Raw genomic sequence first — 23,313 nt, 5'->3', positions numbered from 1 at the left:
TCCTTTGAGGGAGATCGCACCTGCTGACTCCTGATTCCAGCTTCCGGGTAGTGCCGACCCTGGGAGGCCTTGGTAATGGCACAAGTGATTAGGTTTCTGCTACCCATGAGGGAAAGCTGGATTGCATTCCCAGCTCCCACTTGGATCATGGTGGGCATTTGGGGAGTGAACCAGAGGATGGAAGCTGCCTGTCTCACAAATAAACATAAAAAATGTAAAAACACTGTTTCTAAATCTCAGCCCAGGTTTGCAACTGTTGCCAAGTTCAGAGCTGTAACCATCTACCTGTGGACTGCAGATGGTGGAAACAAGGTAGGAAGCCGGCTGTTCTGATACACAGGTTGTGAGAGGTGCAGAGGTGTACAAAGACAGCGTAGCCTGAACTGGGTAGCCTGAACTGGGTTCCCTCCGTGATAAAACTGTCCCCGCGTCTGGCATGTTTGTGCAGGGTTGTGTGTATCTGTGGGGTTTATCTGAGCCAAGGTGTTTAAAGTTGAGAGGGTGACGTCAGTGTTTCTGGGACTGACGCTGAAGTGGCTCTCAAACCAGGATTTTCTGGATGCCTATTTGAAACAGGCCCTGTCACTGGCACCACGGCTTCTGCAGACACTGCATGTGATCTCAGACCGTCAGCAAAGGCTGGAGGGACCGTCTTGCCTCAGACCTGGGGGTCACCTATGTCTCATGAAACCCCTCGATTCCTGACTGTTCTCGTGGTTAGAGCTGGTGACAGCAGATCATAAATCCTATGTAAATCAACCCCTTCTGGAGCATCCTCTCAATGCTCCCCCACAGACAGCCTGGGCACTGGTTGAAAGGAAGCCAAGGGCGAACTCCATTTTACACTGATTTTCCAGTGAACACAAGATGCCTGTTTGCTGTCAAACCATTGAGGAAAACGGGTTCTGGACTTTTTTTTTTTTTTTTTTTTGCAATGATTTTTATCTCCTGCGTCTGGCACTGGCTAAGGTTTCAGGCAAACAGAGGCACAGAAGACATAGCAACAATCGCTGGGGAGCTTCCTGGTTGCTAGGAACAGTAAATACCACAGAGACACAGAGACTCCACCTTTCTCCTGCACACAATGAGACCTGGAGCTGGTTTCTCATTGCAGATACAAGAGTCCTCCAGGCAGAGCACAACAGCTTCTTTTCCCTCTTCCCTTCCTGTTAGATTTTTACAATTGTACACTTTGCACACGCTGCCCAGGAGCCTGCCTGTTGGCTTCTAAATTCACCCAAGAGCACTTAAGTTCACTAACCTCCGTCTCAGTGCTGCACGGGTGAGATGGCAGGAACCAGTGCTGTGCATCTGACCGGGGAATGCTGGGTACTGTGTGAGCTCCTCACCTTGTTTATGATCGCCCGCGGTCTGGGAGACTTACTGTGAGATGCTCGCCCTACTGCAAACATTCAGGAGTGATCTCCAAGCCTACTCTCCAATCTCTCTTCAGAAAAGACAGTAGAAGCATGCAGAATACAAAATGCAGCCCTGGAAACTTAAGATTTTTCCATGACTCATTCAAGGAAATTGCATAATAGCCTTTCCCTGCCAAGCTCCCACACTCTTCTCAAATACCTTGCTATTTTCCTTATTCTATTCCCTTATTCCCCAACCTGTCTCTCTTTCCAACCTTTCTCTGTGCCACTGATTCCCCCCCCCCCTCTTTTCTCTAAGGCTGTAAAGCTCTCTAGGGTCTTGTCACATGATGGGAAAGGTGATCGTGGAAATCTGAAGTACCCCCGACCTTGCTAGCTAGTCTGTTTCCTAGCAACAGCACATGTTGCTTAGTAACACAGGAGCTGAGAGAGAAGTTGCTCTTCCATATCTGAAAATAATGAAAGCCTTCAAAAAGATTAATAGTGGGCTTACTTATTAAAATAAGCTAAATCCAGAGACAATTTTACCACAGAGGGGACACAGTTCAGGCTATGCCATATTAGTAAACCTGTAACATCTCTTACAATCTGTGTAACAGATGCTGTTCAGATAAGCAGATGAAGGAGTGAATGCACAGCCTTTCCTCTTTCTCTTCTGCAGAGGGCACAAATCAATGTTGAAGTCCAAAGGGAGATGGAGAAATGTTTCCTAAATGATCATTTAGGCTGGGCAGATATAAAGACACTCAGCCTTCTCCAACTTTCCTCTTCTGCACATGAATAATTGATTTTTAAGTCTTAAGGAATATGCGGAAATATTTCTTAAGATGCCTGCTTTGGCTGGGCTTCTTTGGGCGTTGGCTTTCAGAGTGCCATCAGTGATTCTCAATCAAATTATCCAGGGCCTCTAGGGATCTAGAAATAACAGAGTCAGGAGCTGGCATCATGATGTAATGGGTAAAGCCTCTGTCTGCAGTGCCAGCATCCCATATGGGTGCCAGTTCGAGTCCTGGCTGCTCCACTTCTGATCCAGCTCTCTGCTATGGCCTGGGAAAGCAGTAGAAGATGGCCCAAGTCCTTGGGCTCCTGCACCCATTTGGGAGACCTGGAAGAAGCTCCTGGCTCCTGGCTTTGGATTGGCTCAGCTCTGCCAGTTGCGGCCATTTTGGGAGTGAACCAGCCAATGGAAGACCTTGCTCTCTCTGCCTCTTCCTCTCTGTAACTCTGCCTTTCAAATAAATAAATAAATCTTAAAAAAAAAAAAATAACTGAGCCACAGCAAACACACTAAAACTGTTTGGCTCCAGAATGGTAAATTAATAATTCTGAAAGTTTTTATTATTACTTACTGAATTAGAGCTACTGAATCAGACTCTCTAGTTATACAACTGGGAATCCATATTTTTGACAAGCACCTCAATTGGTTCAGCACATTTAGGGATCGAGCCAACGTGTTTCAGGGGAAATTTTTTATTTTGGTTTCAAATTTACATACATAACTCTTAAAGAGGAAGCCTGGAAGGCTGAGTCCTAAATATTCTGTCACATCCTCCCCTTTACCTAGGCCCTTCAGGTAGTAAAAATTGGTCAAGAATTGGAAGACTAGTCATTTTGTTGTAGGCAGGCATACAGAATAAAATTGATCAGGTTTGTGAGCTAGAAGACCACGCCTCCACACCCTGCCCCATGTGACCTCATGCCATACATGGAAACACCTGTGCACCCACCTGCCAATCAGTCTAATTAACCACTCCCCTTTATAAGTGGATTAAAGGCCTGAAACATGGTGGGCCCAGCCCTTTTTTCCTTTTGCCCTAGACCCCTTTTCAGCCCTGTGCCTCCGGGATGTGTGGCCTTTGGGCCACCCGCCCCATGCATGCTTCCTGGCCTACATGCTCCTCCACGTGGCTGGCTCTTGGTGCTTGGTATGAATCCAGATTTCCCTCTCTCTTATATAGAGCTCTCACTCTCCTATGCATTTCTCCCACTGAATAAAAGCTTAAAACTTATCATGCTGCCTGGTTCATTTATGCCAGTATTCAAAATTCTTCTCTAAATTCATGGCAAGGGACAACAAGAGTTATTAATATTCCAAATTTATTAATAAGCATCCGGCAACATAAATGGAATCCCAGATGGGACTTCTAAGGGATATGTTTCCAATATTAATTTGTTCTATCTGCAAATATTAAGACAATTCTGACATATGAATGACATAATTTCGTGACAAGTTGGGGATAAATTTAAATGTATTAATACATGTGAAGTACTTAGAAAAATGCCTGGAACATAGTGCTAGATGAAGTTATCATTTTCATCTGGCTTAGTAGGTCAAAAAGCTGGTCATAATGAATGGAAATTGAGAATATAGAATAACTGAGGATACTGAGCATATAAAATATTGAAGAGAGTAACAGAGAACAATAATTAATTAATAATTATTAATAATAATTAAAATATCGATAATAATAATTAATAATAATTTAGGTATGTTGAAAGTGGGATGTCTGGGGACATCCAGGGGAATAAAACCAATATGAACTAAGTCTCCAAGATGAGAGCATTTTTTTTTTTTTTGACAGGCAGAGTGGACAGTGAGAGAGAGAGAGACAGAGAGAAAGGTCTTCCTTTGCCGTTGGTTCACCCTCCAATGGCCGCCGCTGCAGCCGGAGCACCGTGCTGATCCGATGGCAGGAGCCAGGATCCAGGTGCTTTTCCTGGTCTCCCATGGGGTGCAGGGCCCAAGCACCTGGGCCATCCTCCACTGCACTCCCTGGCCATAGCAGAGAGCTGGCCTGGAAGAGGGGCAACCGGGACAGAATCCGGCGCCCCGACCGGGACTAGAACCCCGTGTGCCGGCGCCGCAAGGTGGAGGATTAGCCTATTGAGCCACGGCGCCGGCTCAAGATGAGAGCATTTTGTATAAGGCATTTTAAAAATAAATTTTGATTTTGTGTGGGATTAACTATACATACAAAAGAATCAGTTATAACTCCCAGTGTTTTATGTATAACAAGATCCAGGCAACTATAAACACTTTTGGAGGCATCAAATGCTTTTTTGTTCACTAGTAAATCAATCTTACCCTGGCTTATGTACAACACGGAATTAATTAAGACAAAGATGGAGAGAAAAGAGAAAAGCCCACATTTGGGGGTTGGGGGATGGGGTCCGGAGTGTCTTTTGATTACTATCAAATCCCTGGGGCCAGTGCACCATGGCAACCTCCCTGGTCTGCCACCTAATTTCCATCCCCTTTGGGAAGGCAGGGGGCCGGACAGAGGTGGTTCAGTCTGCATTATTTTTAAATGATCACATCTTTTCATTTTTTAAAGATTCAATCATTTATTTGAGAGTTAAAGTTATAGACAGAGAGAGGGAGAGATAGAGAGAGGTCTTCCATCTGCTGGTTCACTCCCCAAATGGCTACAATGGCCAGAGCTAAGCCGATCTGAAGCCAGGAGCCCAGAGCCTCTTCTGGGTCTCCCTTGCGTGTGCAGAGGCCCAAGGACTTGGGCCATCTCCCACTGCTTTCTTAGGCCACAGCAGAGAGCTGGATCAGAAGTGGAGCAGCTGGGACTCAAAATGGTGCCCATAAGGGATGCCAGCACTGTAGTCAGCAGCTTTAACCGCTAAGCCACAGTGCCGGCCCCCAGTGTGCACTCTTGTGCATATGTGTAATTTGGGTCAATGAAATGCAACCAAATTATAAATTGTGCTTCGTGGAGACAGATGATTTCCATCTTCTAAGTTTCTGTTCCTTCTTCTGTAAGAATGCTTTTGAGCCTCTTCAAATTTTGTCCCCTTTTTCAGATTTCATTGGAAGGCTTGGGTTAATCACCACCCCGATGCACTAGGAAGAAGTGCAAATTAAAATGTGTATCTGAGGACATAAATACTTCATTAAAAACAGTGCTTCAGGCCGGTGCCGCAGCTCAATAGGCTAATCCTCCACCTGCGGCACCGGCACACCAAGTTCTAGTCCCGGCCAGGGCCGGATTCTGTTCGGGTTGCTCCTCTTCCAGTCCAGCTCTCTGCTGTGGCCCGGGAGTTCAGTGGAGGATGGCCTAAGTCCTGCACCCGCATGGGAGACCAGGAGGAAGCACCTGGCTCCTGGCTTCAGATTGTAGGGATAGATTCCCTAGTTTGCTAAATAAGCTCTCCTGGAATTTATGACCTTCTGCTCCCCACCAGCTCCCCTGGAATTTATGGCCCAATGCTTCCCCCCAGTGACTCCCCACTCCCTGTGCCATCTCCTTTGTGTGACCTTCCCGCCACATAACGTATACAGCCTATACGTTTAAATGAACCAATGAACATGTTAGGTCCCAATGCCTACCATATAGAGAGTAAGAAGGTAACCTAGGTAGGAGATGACCTGCACCCTTGTAAGTGTGAGGCTATAAAAACCTCTCTTATGCAAACGAGAGGGCCTTTTGCCTGTGCACTGCTAAAGGGCTGTGTGCAGGTAGGGGGTCCTAGCCGGCTGGTACAAATAAACCTCTGCTTTTGCATCCGGCCATTGCGGGGTGAACCAATGGAAAAGGAAGACCTTTCTCCCTGTCTCTCTCTCTCTCTCTTTCACTGTCCACTCTGCCTGTCAAAAACAAACAAACAAACAAACAAAAAAACAGTGCTTCAGGGGCCGGTGCTGTGGTGCAGCAGGAAAAGCTATTCTAGCTCTCTGCTATGGCCTGAGAAAGCAGTACAAGATGGCCCAAGTCCTTGGGACCCTGAACCCACTTGGGAGACCTGGAAGAAGCTCCTGGCTCCTGGATTCAGGTTGGTCCAGCTCTGACCCTTGCAGCCATTTGTGGAGTGAACCAGCAGATGGAAGACCGACCTCTCTCTCTCTGCCTCTCTGTGTGACTCTGCCTTTCAGATAAATAAATAAATCTTAAAACAAAACAAAAGCAGTGGTTTGGGACTGGTGTTGTGGCACAATGGGTTATGCAGGCACAATCGCCTGCAAAGCCAGCATCCTGTATGGGTGTCGGTTCTAATCTCAGCCACTCTGCTTCTGATCTAGCTCCCTGCTAATACACTTAGAAAAGCAGTGAAAGATGGTCAAGTCCTTGGGCCCCTGCCACCCACGTAGGAGACCCAGATGAAGCTCCTAGCTCTGGTTTTCCCTCAGCCATTGCTGTCATTTGGGGAGTGAACCAGCCAATGGAAAGATCTTCCTCTCTCTGTCTCTCCTTCTCTCTCTGGAACTCTGCCTTTCAAATAAACAAATAAATCTTAAAAAAAAAAAAAAAGTGGTTCAGGAAATGATTGAACATCAAAGTATTCTACCACCAGAGACACATTTTCAGAATTACAGAATATAGATACCTATCATGCTGTTGTATATCTTACTTCTGGAATAGAAAGTCAGTAATATGTATCTCTGCTATATACTGAGTCTTTCCCAACATACATGAAACTCAACCAGAATGACTACAAATAATTCTTACCATGGTTATCCAGGAAAAAACTAGTATGCAGTAATATTGCACTGTGTTGCCCAAGTTTGAGGGAAAGCATGTTATATTTTAAATAAAATTCTGGATTCCAGAGAGAGGGTCATACTCTTACCTAACTTTTTAGCACTGGAGTGTGCCCTGGGTGACTTCAATGGTTAGTCTTTCGAGGCCACCCACGATGAGAGCGAATTTCCTCAATGTCATAATCACTGTAACATTGCTAGATCCTAAAATGAAGACCAGCATAAATTCAGTGTGGTGACATAATCAGACCCACCTCTTTGTTGCATTTAGACTTTGAGGTGTACTTTGCAAGAGAACTTAAGAGAAATCTAGTTGTTTGAATACAGCCATGGGCATTCGAACATACGCCACTCAGGCAGGTGACACGCAGGTATGGGCACGCTGTGAAGGGGACAGAGGTAGTAACATGGTGTGAGACAAGACACACTGAGCAGAAAAAAGTGGGGACTGTGACTTCACGGCACCTGGAAAACCACACAGCCAGCTTTGCCTTTGTGTCAGGCAGCTCCTGTGTGGCCTCTGTTCCCTAGCTCTCAAGACATTGTATTGCATTTTGAACTCCACCAGAGCAACATTTCCTACTGTCTTTTATTCCAAGCCCTTGTTATATGTTGATTTCCTTGTTGTAAAATCCAAAACGGGGTCATAGCTGTGGGATAGGAGGTAAAGTCAACACCTGCAGTGCTGGCATCCCATATGGGTACCTGTCCTGGCTGCTCCATTTCCAATCCAGCTCTCTGCTGTGGCCCAAGAAAGCAACAGAAGATGGCCCAACTCCTTGGGCCCCTGCACCCATGTGGGAGACCTGGAAGAAGCTCCTGGCTCCTGGCTTCAGATTGGTGCAGCTCTGGCCGTTGAGGCCACTTGGGGAGTGAACCAGCAGATGGAAGACCTCTCTCTCTCTCTCTGCCTTTCCTTCTTTTTCTGTGTAACTCTGACTTTCAAATAAATAAATAAATCTTAAAAAAAAAAACACTTTAAAAAATCCAATGAGTACTCTTCCGTCTTTACTTAACAATTTCTCTACAGTATTTTATATTATGCAGAGCCTTCTTTGTTAATTTTTTTTGAGAGGCCAAGAGAGAAAGAGACAGTGCTGTTTCATTCTCCAAATGCCTGCAATGGCCAAGGGCCAAAGCTAGGAGCTGGGAACTCAATCCAGGTTTTCTACATGGGTGGCAAGAACCCAATCATTTGCTCTGTCACTTGCTGCCTCCCAAGGTCTGCATTAGCAGAAAATTGGAGTCAGGAGCAGGAAGCGGGAGTCAAGTCCACATTCCAGTGTGGGCTGTGGGCATTACAGCTTAGCCCACCCCTCAGTACTCTCTTGGCATTCTCTCCTTTGTTTATAAATGTCAAGGTCATCTCCTTGAACTTCTCCTTCTTCTGGACACTACTTCTATCCTCTTCTGACACTTGTTTCTCTGGTGGTCTTTTACTGTTGTTCATTTATTAAATCTATTCCCAAACCTGGTAAGTCAACCTCCTAAATTTCCTCTTCTGTGGCATCACTTGAAATTCTGTGTCACACTGGAGAATTCTAGTCTCCTAACATCCCACTGGCATTAGAACCATACTGTTAGACTTCAAGTGTAGGTCTCTGCCTCTGTCCCAGCGCCAACTTGAGATTCCCAGTGGCCACCAAGACTTTTGCTCTCAATCCCTCCATCACCTCAAATGGTTTAACACTCAATGTATAGCTCGCGTCAACTCAACTTTCCTGACCTTAACACCCTCCTCCCAACACACAGACAGACACACATTTCCTGCTCAGACTCACTTCTCTTTTCAACTTCCCTATTTCTGTCAATAGCACCACCACCAGTTCATTCTCTTAGGCCTGTAGGCTAATTATTTTAGAGTTAATTTTGACTCCTTCCTTTCTTTTACTATGTGTCCAACCAAACACGCCAAGACTCTTTCTTTGAATGATCTCTTCCATTATCTCTTTCTATCTATTTCACTGTTGATTATGAAGGTCTGGAACCTTCAGCTTAGATTATTGCAATATTTGGGTCCCTGCCACTCACATGGGAGAGGAGACCCTGGCTCAGTCTCCCTCCTGCCCACCATTGAAGGTATTTGGGGAGTGAACCAGCCGATGTCTCTATCTCTCCGCCTTTCAAATACATAAACCTTGGGAGGAAAATTATTTCTGGGAGATCTAATAACAAACAGGAGGGACTTTAGTTTCAAGGAGTGATAGGAGCATAACCCAGACTGGAATGGATTTAGAAGCAAAAAAGGAGGAAGAAGTAGAAAAGTGTTAGAGAGTTCCCTTATTTCCTATGTAAGTTATGATATGTGGGATCATGCATGAGGTCCCTCTCCATACACCAAACACATGCTACTTTCAAACCTACCCATATGTGCATGCTTTAACATCTCAATTAGATTGGAAGATTTCAGAGAAAAGAGAATTCCCTACTACCAGTGATGGTCTAGGGCTCACTTACAGACACAGAGTAAATGCTTTTTTTTTTTTTTTAAGAGAGATTTATTTATTTATTTGAAAGTCAGAGTTACACAGAGAGGGAAGAAGAGGCAGAGAGAATCAGAGAAAGAGGTCTTCCATCCGATGGTTCACTCCCCAACTGACTGCAACGGCCGGAGCTGTGCCGATCCGAAGGCTGGAACCAGGAGCTTCCTCTAGGTCTCCCATGCGGGTGCAGGGGCCCAAGGAATTGGGCCATTTTCTACTGCATTCCCAGGCCACAGCAGAGAGCTGGATCAGCAGTGGAGCAGCTGAGACTCAAACTGACACCCATACAGGATGCTGGCACTTCAGGCAGTGGCTTTACCCTCTGTGCCACAGCGCTGGCCCCAAGTAAATGCATTTTAAATATAAATGGTGGTGCCAGCGCTGTAGCATACTGGGTAAAGCCGCTGCCTGCAGTGCCGGCATCCCATATGGGTGCCGGTTCAAGACCTGGCTGCCCCTCTTCCAATCCCGCTCTCTGCTATGGCCTGGGAAAGCAGTAGAGGATGACCCAAGTCCTTGAGCCCCTGCAAACACATGGGAGATCCAGAGGAGGCTCCTGGCTTCGGATTGGCACAGCTCCATCATTGCGGCCTTCTGAGGAGTGAACCAGCAGATGGAAAACGTCTGTCTCTCTCCTTCTCCCTCTCAAATAAATAAATTAATTTAAAAAATTTATGATAAATTACTTTGTTAAATACTTTTAGATTAGCATAGAGAGCTGTTCATTTAATTCCACAAGCATGTATTACTATCCACTGTACGCCAGGCACTTTACAAGCAACTAGGACTCAACTTGCATTTTAACAAAGCAGAGTATAGACATGCAAAGAAATCATCAGAATTCCGTAAGTATTATGAAAGAGAAATGTTTCATGCTATTACTCTGTACAAGAATGATCGTTAGCAAAATATTTAAACATGCATAATGATACTGTAAAAACTGGTGGGGCCAGCATTGCGGCTGAATATGTTCAGCAGCTGCCTATGATGCCAGCACCCCATATGGGTGCAGGTTCAAGTCCTGGCTGCTCCACTTCCTATCCAGCTCCCTGCTAATGTGTCTAGGAAAGCAGCAGAAGATGGCCCAAGTGCTTGGATCCCTGCCACCCACATGGGAGACCCGGAAGAAGTTCCTGGCTCCTGGTTTTGGCCTGGCTGAGCCCTATATGTTGTGATCACTTGAAGAGTGAACCAGGCCAGCGCCGCGGCTCACTAGGCTAATCTTCCGCCTTGCGGCGCCGGCACACTGGGTTCTAGTCCCGGTTGGGGCGCCGGTTCTGTCCCGGTTGCCCCTCTTTCAGGCCAGCTCTCTGCTGTGACCAGGGAGTGCAGTGGAGGATGGCCCAAGTACTTGGGCCCTGCACCCCATGGGAGACCAGGATAAGTACCTGGCTCCTGCCATCAGATCAGTGTGGTGCGCTGGCCACAGTGCGCTGGCCACGGCGGCCATTGGAGGGTGAACCAATGGCAAAAGGAAGACCTTTCTCTCTGTCTCTCTCTCTCACTGTCATCTCTGCCTGTCAAAAAAAAAAAAAAAAAAAAAAAAAAAAGAGTGAACCAGAGGATGGCAGATATCTGTCTCTCCCTCCCTCTGTGCAACTATTTCAAATAAAAAAGGAGAGAAAGGGGATGAGACTACTGGATAACATATACAGGGCCCCAAATGTTTCAGGAATCATTCTGATTTTACTGAGTCATTAATACCATAAATCAAAACTCTGCCACCCCCTACTTTTGAATAATCCTACCCAGGCTGGGGTGAGCAAGTTTAGTATAGTGTTTAAGATGCCACTTGGGAAGCTCCCATCCCATGTCAGACTACCTGGGTTTGAGTCCCAGCTCCTCTTCCAATCCAGCTTCTTACTAATGTACATTCTTTTTTGAAGGCAGAGTCATAGAGAGAGAAGGCGAGAGAGAGAGAGAGAGAGAGAGAGAGAGAGAGAGAGAGAGAATCTTCCACCTGCTGGTTCACTCTCCAAGTGGTCGCAATGGCTGGAGTTGGAGTTGGCCCAGGCAGAAGCCAGGATCCAGGAGCTTCATTCAGGTTTCCCATGTGGGTGAAGGGGCCCAAGCACTTGGGCCATCCTCTGCTGCCTTTCCAAGTGCACTAGCAGGGAGCTGGATCAGAAGTGGAGCAGTCAGGGCTCGAGAAGATATCCATATGGGATTCCAGCAATGTAGGCGGTGGTTTTACCCACCATGCCACAGTGCCGCCTCATTAATGTACATTCTGGGAGGCAGCAGGTGATAGCTCATGTATGTGTGTCTCTGCCACCCATGTAAGAAACCCAGATTGAGCATCTGGTTCCTGGGTCCCATCACTCATGTGGGAGACCTGGATGAAGCTCGTCCTCCTGATTTCAGCCTTGCTGAGCCTGGGCCGTTGAGGCCATTTGGGGACCGAACCAGCAGATGGAAGATCTCTCGTCTCTCCCTCTCTCACTTTGTAACTCTGCCTTTCAAACAAATACATATTTTAAAAATTAGCAGTAAAAATAGGAAGTAAATTAGTAAGAAAAATTTTTTTTTTGCTTTCCATAGTTTGAATGCTTTTAAATCAGATAATGAAGAAACAAAAAGAACAGAGTGGTTATTTTCTCTGATCTCCCGCTTATATATTTAAGATTGTCAAATACACTATTGCTGACCTAGATCTTATTGTTACTTCTGCCCAAGAGGAGGGAGAAAGACCTTCATTTACATAAAGAACAGAATGGCTCTGAGATAGAGTTACAAAGAATCAATACCATGAACCCTCCTCTCTTGTAGTTAAGTCTCTGTAAAACACAAAAAGGACTGAAATTACTGGGGCGATGAAAATTTTCTTAATTTATTTTTTTCTACTGTAAGGAAAATAGAAATTCAAGACTATTGCTCATTCCAAAAAGAAGATTTCTATACTTACTATATACAGTCTAGCAATGTTTGATTTCCTTTGTTATTAAAATGGTTTAAGCATTTTTAATGATCTATTAATCTTTATGCTCTCTAGGCCATTTACTTTTTATCTTTGTTAAACACACTTCTGGGTTCAGAAAGTATTCAAGTCATCCTCAATCCTTCTGTCTCTTTACTGAAATATATTTTATTGGCTAAAAGGATTGCAACAAGGTGATGTTGACTACTTTTACAATGAAATATGCAAGCAGTAGATAAAATGGCTTGTGTGTTAGGCTTCATTTTTTTCTAGAGAACTTACTGCAGCAAATCTGTGCAAGCAAAGCAGAGGTGTGGCTAGCGCAGTCCCACAGCCGCCATTGTCATCCCACAACCTGCAGTGCTGCCCACGCCCTGCTCTGCCCACCAGCCCGCAGCAGTGACTGGGCTCCACAGGGCGCTGTAGTAATGCAGCCCCCGAAAATCAGTTGCTGGAAATTGAAAGGAAAAACAGAAATTTCTATTTTTGATAGTCAAACAAATCTCTTTACCTCTGAAATGTCATCCACAATGGCAAGAGGTGCACAGCCCGGAGACCTATTTTGCATAGCCCATCCTTGATGAGAATGGAGCCGTTCCGAGCAGCAAACCATTTCCTAGGGGGGAAAGCAAAGCCTTTTTTGTCCCCAAGAGGCCTCTGGGCAGCCACCAGTCTCCAGCTGAATAGCAGCGGTGTGAGGCCGGCTAAGGTTCCCACAGTTAGGAGGGTGTGGACCCCATTCTTATAAGCACTATATAAAAATGGACTGCGGTTGAACTGAGACTGCAGAGTTGCCTGCAGATGGAGGCAACAATACAAAGTGGTCCTCTTTTTGCATCCTACATCTTTCTTGTCTTCTTTTTAATTTAGTGTTTTGGTTACTCTTTTTTGTTTGTAACTTTCCCAAAAGGCGAGCAATGCAGAAATATAATTGCACACACAAGGGATACCGGTTTCTGCAGTCAATTCTTTCTCCTTGTGTTTTCCCAATTCTGTATTGGGAACGATGATTCATTTCTACATCTCACAAAATATATTACAGAGTCTTTTGGCAAATGAGTATCTCTCATCAGCTAACCCTCATGTGTCCATTAGCTCTCACCGACTGCAATGCTAGAACCTTTTGTGTTCTTTTATGCGGTATGGCTATGCCTCCCATCACCCATTTTGTTGAGCTATTTGGGTGTCTGTGCCCAAAAGAAGATATGAAAATACATTAATTGAACCTGCAGAGCCTTTTTTTTTTTTTTTTGGATGACTGTATTACCGGGTCCTTTTCTAATTAAAATAAGAGAGAAAGGGAAAGCATATTTACTCAAACCATTTTGAGTATCGCTCCCGTCTTTCCCACTTTATTTTTAAAGCAATTCGAGATGCTGGTTCGTAACCAAATGTAGCTTAGTGTACTGTCAGGGGGCGATTCTTCACGAAGATTCCATCTCAACACAAATGCTACGATTGAAACCGTACCTAGGTGATTTTAGCTGCAGGTTGAGACTGAAGCGATAGAAAATGATCTAGCCGCAGTCCTCTTTCTTCCCTTCCGCCCCTCCCGAGAGCCCCACCCCGTAATGGATGCTGGGCTGCCGGCTTTGGCTCGGTCTCTTTGTCTGAAGGATGCAGTCTATGGATACTGGGGGAAAACGGGTGGGGGAGCGATTACCTCATCCCATGTCGCCTGCACCAATCAGCACTCTTCTGCCGCGGCTTCTCCGGGCAGAGAGAGGGGTCTGGACCAACAGGAAGAGGCCCCGGCCCATCCCCATGGCGACCGGGCTGTATATAGGCGGCCGCCACCGCCCGAGCCGCAGGTTCTCTTACATCGACCGCCTAAGAGTCGCGCTGTAAGAAGCAGCAGCCTCCCTCTCGGCCTCCGCGCGCAGCAGCAACCATGGTAAGCGCCGGCCCCCCAGGCGGCCCGGGGAGCCCTTTGTAGCCTTTTTTGTCCAGGGTGGCTTTGTTTGCTTTCGGTCCCTACGCCCTGCCGCTGCCGCAGTGCGGAGCCAGGGCCCGGCCGGGACGAACAAAGGCGACGCCAGGGAGTGTTTGTCGCCGAGGACTCCCCGGGGCCGCAGCTGCCCCTCCGGCGGGGCGGGAGGGTCCGCAGCCGGGCGGGGCGTGCGCTCCGCGCTCGTGGGGCTCCCCGGGGACCTGCAGCCCGGGGGCGCTGGGTGTAGCTGGGCGCGGAGAGGAGGACGGGAACCGAGGGAAGCCTCGGGTTGGCGCAAGACCCTTGCGTTCTAGAGAGACAGCCGTCTACTAGCGGCTGGGGCCGGGGCGGCGCAGGGGCGGGGTTGTTTGTTTCTGGCTTCCCCGGTGTTGGAGCCGCCGGACCGGGTTCGCCCTCGCTCAGCCTCCGCGGTCACGGGGAAGCCTTGAATAAAAGCCTTGCATCACCGCGGAACTGAAGACTTCAAAAGGGTTTTCATTACCTGCTAAAGCTCAGATGAAAAAAAATTGTTTTCTCGAGGCCCAGAATCCCAATTCACAAGCCCTTTAAAGTCTGGTCCAGCGTGGCCACGCCCTTGAGGGCTGCGGGGCCGGGCTGTGGGGGGGCGCAGGGTCCGCCCTGGGTGCCTGCTGGGCTGCGGTCGGGAACGCCTGCCCCGCCCCCGCCCCAGGGAGCAGACAATGAAAATTGCAGCCCTAAAAGTGACAATCTCTGTGGGATGAGGAGTAAGAATTTTATGTGGTGGGTAAAGAATTTCAGAAAGAAAACACTTTTTTGTTGCTTTAAATACATATTTCACTGTCCTTTCACTGGGCTTTTGTTCTTTGCTAGCTTCTCATATAACATTTCTTCCTAACTCGCAAACTGTTGTTTCAAAAATACTAACAATTTTTCAGTTTTTTACAGTGGAGGCGATTCTGTAAAAACTTAAAGTAACACAATTGCTGCAGACAAAGAATTACATTCTGCTCTCCAGCCGTCTTTTGTTCTAGGGTGTCTTCATTAATTCATTTCGATTCAGGAGCATGGTCCCAGGCTGGGTCAGGGGAAGAACTAGCAAAACAGCACAATGAGATCATATAGGCAGTTGCTGGAAATAGAGCTTGCTCTGTTAAATAATGTAGCAGACAGTACAGGCTAGCGCCAGGCACAGCAAATAACGGCAGTGCAGCAATGCAGAGGCAGACTTTTGTCTAGCTTCTAATAACTCCTAGTATTGATGGATCCTGCAGGCAGACTGCAGAAGGGTGTGGCTTGCAGCTGCAGTACAGATGCCTCTTGGAATCCTAAGTCCTCTGCAGAAGAAACTAATCTCCAGTTAAAGGGGGAAAAAAGCAGTAAAATGAATTCCAATCCATGATTGGATTGAATTTAATTTACTTCATTTTACAAAATCTGTGCTTTGAAGCCATAAAAAAATCTTCCATTCAAGCATGGCTCTGTGAACAATGGGCTTGCACCATGTGCTAAACTGTGCCAAGGCGACATTATTATTCAGACCACACCCATCTGCAGTATTTGTAGCAGGTGCTTTTCTTTCATCGTTTCTATCATATTAGGGATAAAACTGCAAATAAATTTGAGGAAGATCTAATTACTAGAAATACTTTTAGAAATTTGCTGAAAATTCAAAATGCTAATACAAAATAATTTATATATATTTTTCTCTTTCCCTCACACAGCGTGAGTGCATCTCCATCCACGTCGGCCAGGCTGGTGTCCAGATCGGCAATGCCTGCTGGGAGCTCTACTGCCTGGAACACGGCATCCAGCCCGATGGCCAGATGCCAAGTGACAAGACCATTGGGGGAGGAGACGACTCCTTCAACACCTTCTTCAGTGAGACGGGCGCTGGCAAGCACGTGCCCAGGGCCGTGTTTGTAGACCTGGAGCCTACGGTCATTGGTGAGTTGGCCTCCGTGGCCTCAGTGAGAGCCCCGGGTGCTGGGACAGGTCTGGGACAATTCTGTGAGGGGGGAGCCACTGGCACCCCGGGGCCCTGCAGGCTGTCAGTGACAGGTGGCTGGTCTGCTTCCCTCTTCCAGATGAAGTTCGCACCGGCACCTACCGCCAGCTCTTCCACCCCGAGCAGCTCATCACAGGCAAGGAAGATGCTGCCAATAACTATGCCCGCGGGCACTACACCATTGGCAAGGAGATCATTGACCTCGTCCTGGACCGAATTCGCAAGCTGGTATGTTTCCTCTCAACAATAAAGTACATTAGTAAGTTAAGGGATGCTGTTTGGTTGAAACAGAATTGAAATTGAAAAAAGGTTTTTAAAAATTCAATTAAAACATGAACTATCTGATATCATTTTGTAAATACTGAGAATTTTTAAATGAAGAAATGTTGAGTAATTCCAAGGTCTTCGCTTTTTAAAAAGCATTTGTTAAAGTAAGATCTAAATTCTTAGAGATGTACGAAAAGTGAGACTATTTACTATGATTGTATCACAGACAACAAAGACTTAATCTTTTCTATTCCTCTCTTTTAAACAGGCTGACCAGTGCACGGGCCTGCAGGGCTTCTTGGTTTTCCACAGCTTTGGTGGGGGAACTGGTTCTGGGTTCACCTCCCTGCTGATGGAACGCCTCTCTGTCGATTACGGCAAGAAGTCCAAGCTGGAGTTCTCCATCTACCCAGCCCCCCAGGTTTCCACAGCTGTGGTGGAGCCCTACAACTCCATCCTCACCACCCACACCACCCTGGAGCACTCTGATTGTGCCTTCATGGTAGACAACGAGGCCATCTATGACATCTGTCGTAGAAACCTCGATATCGAGCGCCCCACCTACACTAACCTGAATAGGTTGATAGGTCAAATTGTATCCTCTATCACAGCTTCCCTGCGGTTTGACGGAGCCCTGAATGTTGATCTAACAGAATTCCAGACCAACCTGGTGCCCTACCCCCGCATCCACTTCCCTCTGGCCACATACGCCCCCGTCATCTCTGCTGAGAAAGCCTACCACGAGCAGCTTTCTGTAGCAGAGATCACCAATGCCTGCTTTGAGCCGGCCAACCAGATGGTGAAATGTGACCCTCGCCACGGTAAATACATGGCTTGCTGCCTGCTGTACCGTGGCGACGTGGTTCCCAAAGATGTCAATGCTGCCATTGCTACCATCAAGACCAAACGTACCATCCAGTTTGTGGATTGGTGCCCCACTGGCTTCAAGGTTGGCATTAACTACCAGCCTCCCACGGTGGTGCCTGGTGGAGACCTGGCCAAGGTGCAGCGAGCTGTGTGCATGCTGAGCAACACCACAGCCATTGCTGAGGCCTGGGCTCGCCTGGACCACAAGTTTGACCTGATGTATGCCAAGCGTGCCTTTGTTCACTGGTACGTGGGGGAGGGCATGGAGGAGGGAGAGTTTTCTGAAGCTCGTGAGGACATGGCTGCCCTGGAGAAGGATTACGAGGAGGTTGGTGTGGATTCTGTTGAAGGTGAGGGTGAGGAGGAAGGAGAGGAATACTAAAAATGTCGCAAAGGTGCTGCTTTTACAGGGAAGCTTTTTCTGTTTCAAACAGTGGAAATTTGGGGTCTGATCAGTTAATTTGTATGTAGCAGCATATGCTCTCATATACAATTACTGAGTTATGCTTTGAAACATGAATGCTTTGTCGGGGACCCAAGCGGTTCATTTCTCTGATGGGTTTTGAATAAAGTATTCCCTGTCTTAAATAAATTCAGTGTTGTGTTTTTTATTCGAGTGTCTGGAAACTTCTATATATTCAGTACATTAAGAATTACCATTGCCTGTGGTCCATACACAAACTATTAAATGACTTTAGATTATCTTAGTGTTTTACATTTATTTTAAAAATAAAATGTGAACTCCAGTATTTTGGTTAAGCTGCTGCTTGCAATGCTGGCATCCTATCTGTGCTGCTTCCAATCCAGCTTCCTGCTAATGCATTTGGGAAGGCAGTGGATGATGAGGGTCAAGTGCTTATGCCACTGCCACCTGTGTGGGAGATCTAGATGGGAGTTCCTGGCTCCTGGCTGTTGTAGTGTTTGAGGAGTGAACCAGTGGATGGATTTCTCATCTTTCCTATCTATCTGTCACTCTACCTTTCAAATCAAGAGATCTTTTATTTAAAAAGCCAATCCATGGGGGCCAGCACTGTGGCATAGTGGGTAAAGCTGCTGCCTGCAGTGCCAGCATCCCACATGCGTGCTGGTTTGAGTCCTGGCTGCTCCACTTCCGATCTAGCTCTCTGCTATGGCCTGGGGAAGCAATGGAAGATGGCCCAAGTCCTTGGGCCCCTGCACCCGCATGGGAGATGAAAGAAGCTCCTGGCTCCTGGCTTTGCAATTGACATAGCTTCAGCTGCTGTGGCCATCTGGGGAGTGAACCTGATGGAAGATTTTCTCTCTCTCCCTCTTTCCCTCTCTCCCTCCTTCCTTCCCTCCCTCCTTCCCTCCCTCCCTCCCTCTCTGTGTAGTTGACTTTCAAATAAATAAATAAATCTTTGAAAAAAAGTTAATCCAAGGGCCAGCACTGTGAAATAGTGGGCTAAGCCTTGACTTAGAGTGCTGGCATCCCATATGGGGGCCAATTCTAGACCAGGCTGCTCCTTTTCCCATCCAGGTCTCTATGGCTTGGGAAAGCAACAGATGATGGCTCAAGTGCTTGGGACCCTGCACCCACGTGGGAGACCTGGAAGAAGCTCATGGCTCCTGGCTTCCGCCTGGCCCAGCCCTGGCTGTTGTAGCCATTTTGAGGGTGAACCAGTGAATGGAAGACCTCTCTGTCTCCTCTCTCCAACTGTGCCTTTCAAAATAAATAGAATAGGGGCCGGCGCCGTGGCTCACTTGGCCAATCCTCCACCTGAGGTGCCGGCATCCAATATGGGTACCAAGTTCTAGTCCAGGCTGCTCCTCTTCCAGTCCAGCTCTCTGCTGTGGCCCAGGAAGGCAGTGGGGGATGGCCCAAGTGCTTGGGCACCTGCACCCACGTGGGAGACCAGGAGGAAGCACCTGACTCCTGGCTTTGGATCCGCGTAGTTCTGGCCGTAGTGGTCATTTGTGGGGTGAACCAACAGAAGGAAGACCTTTCTCTCTGTCTCTCTCTCTCACTCTCACTGTCTAACTCTGTCAAATAAATAAATAATAAATCTTAAAGAAAATCCAATGCACAAAAAGTAAATGGAAACTAAATTAAATGTAAGGTTTTTTGTTTGTTTGTTTGTTTGTTTGTTTTTTACAGGCGGAGTGGATAGTGAGAGAGAGAGAAAGGTCTTCCTTTGCCATTGGTTCACCCTCCAATGGCCGCCATGGCCGGCGCGCTGTGGCCGGCGCACCGTGCTGATCCGAAGGCAGGAGCCAGGTGCTTCTCCTAGTCTCCCATGGAGTGCAGGGCCCAAGCATTTGGGCCATCCTCCACTGCACTCCTGGGCCACAGCAGAGAGCTGGCCTGGAAGAGGAGCAACCGGGACAGAATCCGGCGCCCCGACCGGGACTAGAACCCGGTGTGCCGGCGCCGCTAGGTGGAGGATTAGCCTAGTGAGCCGCGGCGCCGGCCTAAATGTAAGTTTTGAATGTACATTCCCAGCACTTAGCAAAGTGTTAAAAGTTAGGTAGATATACAAAGACTGTTGGTTGAATGAGTCAAATTTAGAATAAAAGAGATAAAGGCAAAAAATTCAGGTGCTGATGCTGTGGTGTAGCCGGTAAAGCCACTGCCTGCAGTGCAGCATCCCATGTGGGCACCGGTTCGAGTCCTGGCTACTCCACTTCCAAACCAGCACTCTGCTGTGGCTTGGGAAGGCAGTAGAAGATGGCCCAAGTTGTTGGGCCTCTACACACACATGGGAAACCTGGAGGAAGCTCCAGGCTCCTGGCTTTGGATCGACCCAGCTCTGGCAATTGTGGCCATTTGAGGAGTGAATCAGCGGATGCAGGACCTCTCTCTCTGCCGCTGCCTCTCTGTTTCTCTGCCTTTCAGATAAATAAATAAATCTTTAAAAATTACTAAAAATTCAAACAAGTTAAATATAAGTTTAATAATGCCAATTTTAATTACAATAGGAAAAAACATCCTTTAGCTTTGTCCACTGAAAACTCCTATGTGGCAATGAATGTCCCTTTCACTGAGATGGTGATTTCTAAATGCCATTGCCCATTAAAAGGAACCAGGATGTTTTGGAGGAAGGATTGATTCCAAGCCTGGAGCAGGAAATACACAAATCTAGCCTCAAATATTTTGTCATCCCAGAAAACAAAGATCATATAAAAGACTATTAAAGTATCAAAAGGATCCAAGAATCAAACATTGAGCCATTACAAACTATGGGGCAGGCGTTTAGCACGGAAATAAAGATGCCACTTGGGACACCCAGATCCCATGTCAGAGTGCCTGGGTTCAAGTCCTGGCTATGCTTCTAATTCCAATTTCCTGCTAACGCAGAGTCTGGGAAGTAGCAAGTAATGACTCAAATAATTGCCACCCATAAGCAATGCCCAAATTGAGTTCCCAGCTCTTGACTTCAGTCTGGCCCAGCCTTGGCTGGGAGTGAACCAGCAGGTGGAAGATCTCTCTTTGCCCTTTAAATAAATGGAAACAAAGAAATAAAAATATAAGATACGTTAAAATCCATGTGCTCATACCCTTTTTTATTTAATTAAAACCACAATGAAAAACAATATGACAGTTCTTCAAAAACTGAAACACAGGGAGGGGTATACACTTGGCCTACCATTTAAGACGCTGGTTAGGAAATGTACCATATCAGACTACCTGGCAGTGAACCCCTACACAAACTCCTGATCCCAGCATCCTGCTAATGCAGACCCTGGAAAGCAGTGGTAATGGCTCAATTAGTGGGGTTCCTGCTATCCATATGGGAAACTCACATCGAGTTTCTGGCTCCCAGTGTTGACCCCCTAGACAGTCAATGCAGGCATCTGGGGAATGAACCACAGAATTAGGTTCTCCATCTGTCTGCTTCCCAAATAAATTCTAGGAAAAAAATTTAAAAAGAAACAAAATGACCATATGATCTACCAACTCCACTTCTGGGTATATGCTACGATTAAACATGATTTAAGAGCCAGCACTGTGGTGTAGGGGGTAAAGCTGCCACCTGCAGTGCCGGCATCCCATATGGGTGCCAGTTCAAGTCCCAGCTGCTCCACTTCCAATGCAGCTCTCTGCTATGGCCTTGGAAAGCAGTGGAGGATGGCCCAAGTCCTTAGGCTCCTGTACTCACGTAGGAGACCCAGAGGATGATCCTGGCTCCTGGCTTTGGATGGGCCCAGCTCCTCCTGCTGATTCAGACCTTGGGAGACAGCAGTGTTGGCTCAAGTGATTGGGTTCTTGACACTCATGTGGGAGATCTGGTTTTAGCCCAGCTCAGAGCCATTGTGGGTATTTGGGGAGTAAACTAGCAGATCGGAGCTCTAATAATTTTTTAAATAAATAAGCAAATAATTCATCATTTTTAAAGAGTGTAGAGGATTTATCCTATTGGGATTTCTAGGAGGTAGGTCTAGAGGGAGGTCCTTAGGTCACTGCAGCATTGTGGTGTATTGGGTTAAGCTGCTGCCATAATGCCGGCATCTTATGTGGGTGCCAGTTAAAGTCCCAGCTGCTCCACTTAGGATCCAGTTCCCTATTAATGTGCCTGGGAAAGCAATGGAAGATGGTCCAAGTGCTTGGGCCCTTGCACCCACAGGGAAGACCCATCTGAGGCTCCTGACTTTGGCCTGGCCCAGCCCAGCCCTAGCAGTTGAGTCCATGTCAGGAATGAACCAGCAGTTAGACGATCTTTCTCTTTGTCTCTCTGTCACTCTGCCTTCTGAATAAATAAATAAATAAATAAATGGAAGGAGGAAGAGGAGGGGGGAGGGGAAAAGGAGAAGGAGAAGGGGGTTGTTCCTGGACAGCACTGGTCATAAAAGCCAAGTTGGTCCCGGTTGCTGTCTCTGCTTCCTGACTCATCATGTGACCCTTCCTCTGTGCATATTCTGCCATCCTCTGCCCTCATCAAACCCCAGGCCAACGGGGCCACTCAATCTTAAGACTGTAAAACTCTAAAACCATGAGCTGAAATCAGCTTCCTCCTTCCTGGGTAGCTTGTTTAGATATTTAGTTGCACCAATACAGTGACATCCAAAAGAACTGAAAGCACTGACATTTGTACTTCCATGTTCATAGCAGCATTATTCACTCATAACAGTTAAAAATTGGAGCAACTCTAATTTACATTAGGGAAGAATGGATGAACAAAATGTGGTACAGAGCCGGAACTGTGGCAAAGCAGGTTAAACCACCACTTGCAATACTCGCATCCCATATCAGAGCACCAGTTCCAGTCCCGGCTTCTCTGCTTTCTGTCCATCTCCCTGCAAATACACCTGGGAATGCAGTGGCTGGTGGCCTAAGTTTTTGGGCTGCTGATTCCCACATGGGAAAACCGGATGGAGTTCCAGGCTCCTGGCTTCAGCCTGGCCCAGGCTCACCTGTTGTAGTCATCTGGGAAGTGAACCAGTAGATGGAAGATTGCTCTCTCTCTCTGTCTCTCTGCCTTTCAAATAAATGAAAACCAAATTCTTTTTAAAAATGTAGTAAACACATACAATGGAGTATTATTCAGCCTTTAAAAAGAATGAAGTTTTGGGGACAGTGCCATGGCTTGGCTGGTAAAGCCACCACCTGTGGTGCTGGCATCCCATATGGGTGCTAGTTCAAGTCCTGGCTGTTCCACTTCTGATCCAGCACCTGACTAATGGCCTGGGAAAGCAGTAGAGGATAGCCCAAGTGCTTGGGCCCCTGCATCCACATGGAAGACCCAGAAGAAGCTCCTGGCTCCTGGATTCAGCTTGGGCCAGCCATGGCTGTTGTGGCCTTTTGCGTAGTGAACCAGCAAATGGAATATCTCGTGCTCTCTCTGTTTCTGTTCTCTCTTTCACTCTCTGTAACTCTGCTTTTCAAATAAATAAATAAATCATACAAAATAATTAAGTTTTTATACATGCTACAATATAGATTAATCTTAAAAATATGCTGAGTGAAATAAGACAGACACAGAAAGACAAATATTGTTTAACTTCTTTTAAAGAATCTAAAATGAAGGCCGGTGCCGCG

At 46.8% G+C, this 23,313-nt stretch overlaps 1 protein-coding gene and 1 long non-coding RNA gene across 5 annotated transcripts in view; one reads left to right on the top strand and one right to left on the bottom strand.

Annotated features, from left to right (window-relative positions):
• The window catches only part of LOC103348262 (uncharacterized), a 48,011-nt gene that overhangs the window by 1,217 nt on the left and 23,481 nt on the right, over positions 1-23,313 (bottom strand). The window contains exons 1-3 of one of the 4 annotated variants that reach the window (XR_011380042.1): positions 14,700-14,806; positions 12,779-12,883; positions 6,957-7,071 (exon numbers count right to left, since the gene is read on the bottom strand). This is a non-coding gene — a long non-coding RNA (uncharacterized lncRNA). Of the gene's footprint in view, positions 1-1,261; positions 1,573-6,956; positions 7,072-12,778; positions 12,884-13,930; positions 14,065-14,699; positions 14,807-23,313 lie in introns of those variants that run through there. The other 3 variants (XR_516691.4, XR_011380041.1, XR_011380040.1) reach the window with 3 other exon arrangements.
• Positions 13,932-17,910, top strand: LOC100340483 (tubulin alpha-1A chain). Its single transcript, XM_002711101.5, has 4 exons — positions 13,932-14,161; positions 15,901-16,123; positions 16,264-16,412; positions 16,720-17,910. The coding sequence occupies exons 1-4, from the start codon at positions 14,159-14,161 to the stop codon at positions 17,698-17,700; spliced, it is 1,356 nt and encodes a 451-aa protein (XP_002711147.1). The 5' UTR covers positions 13,932-14,158; the 3' UTR covers positions 17,701-17,910.

This window comes from Oryctolagus cuniculus, chromosome 11, assembly GCF_964237555.1.
Source record: "Oryctolagus cuniculus chromosome 11, mOryCun1.1, whole genome shotgun sequence".
Classification (NCBI taxonomy): domain Eukaryota; kingdom Metazoa; phylum Chordata; class Mammalia; order Lagomorpha; family Leporidae; genus Oryctolagus; species Oryctolagus cuniculus.
The sequence above is the reverse complement of the archived record's forward strand: the minus strand, read 5'-3'. Positions and strand labels throughout refer to the sequence as shown.

Bases quoted from the DNA above. Each gene is read 5' to 3' on its own strand.
- LOC100340483 (XM_002711101.5), top strand. The intron at 16,124-16,263 runs GTGAGTTGGCCT...TCCCTCTTCCAG, and splicing joins CCTGGAGCCTACGGTCATTG to ATGAAGTTCGCACCGGCACC. The intron at 16,413-16,719 runs GTATGTTTCCTC...TCTTTTAAACAG, and splicing joins TGGACCGAATTCGCAAGCTG to GCTGACCAGTGCACGGGCCT.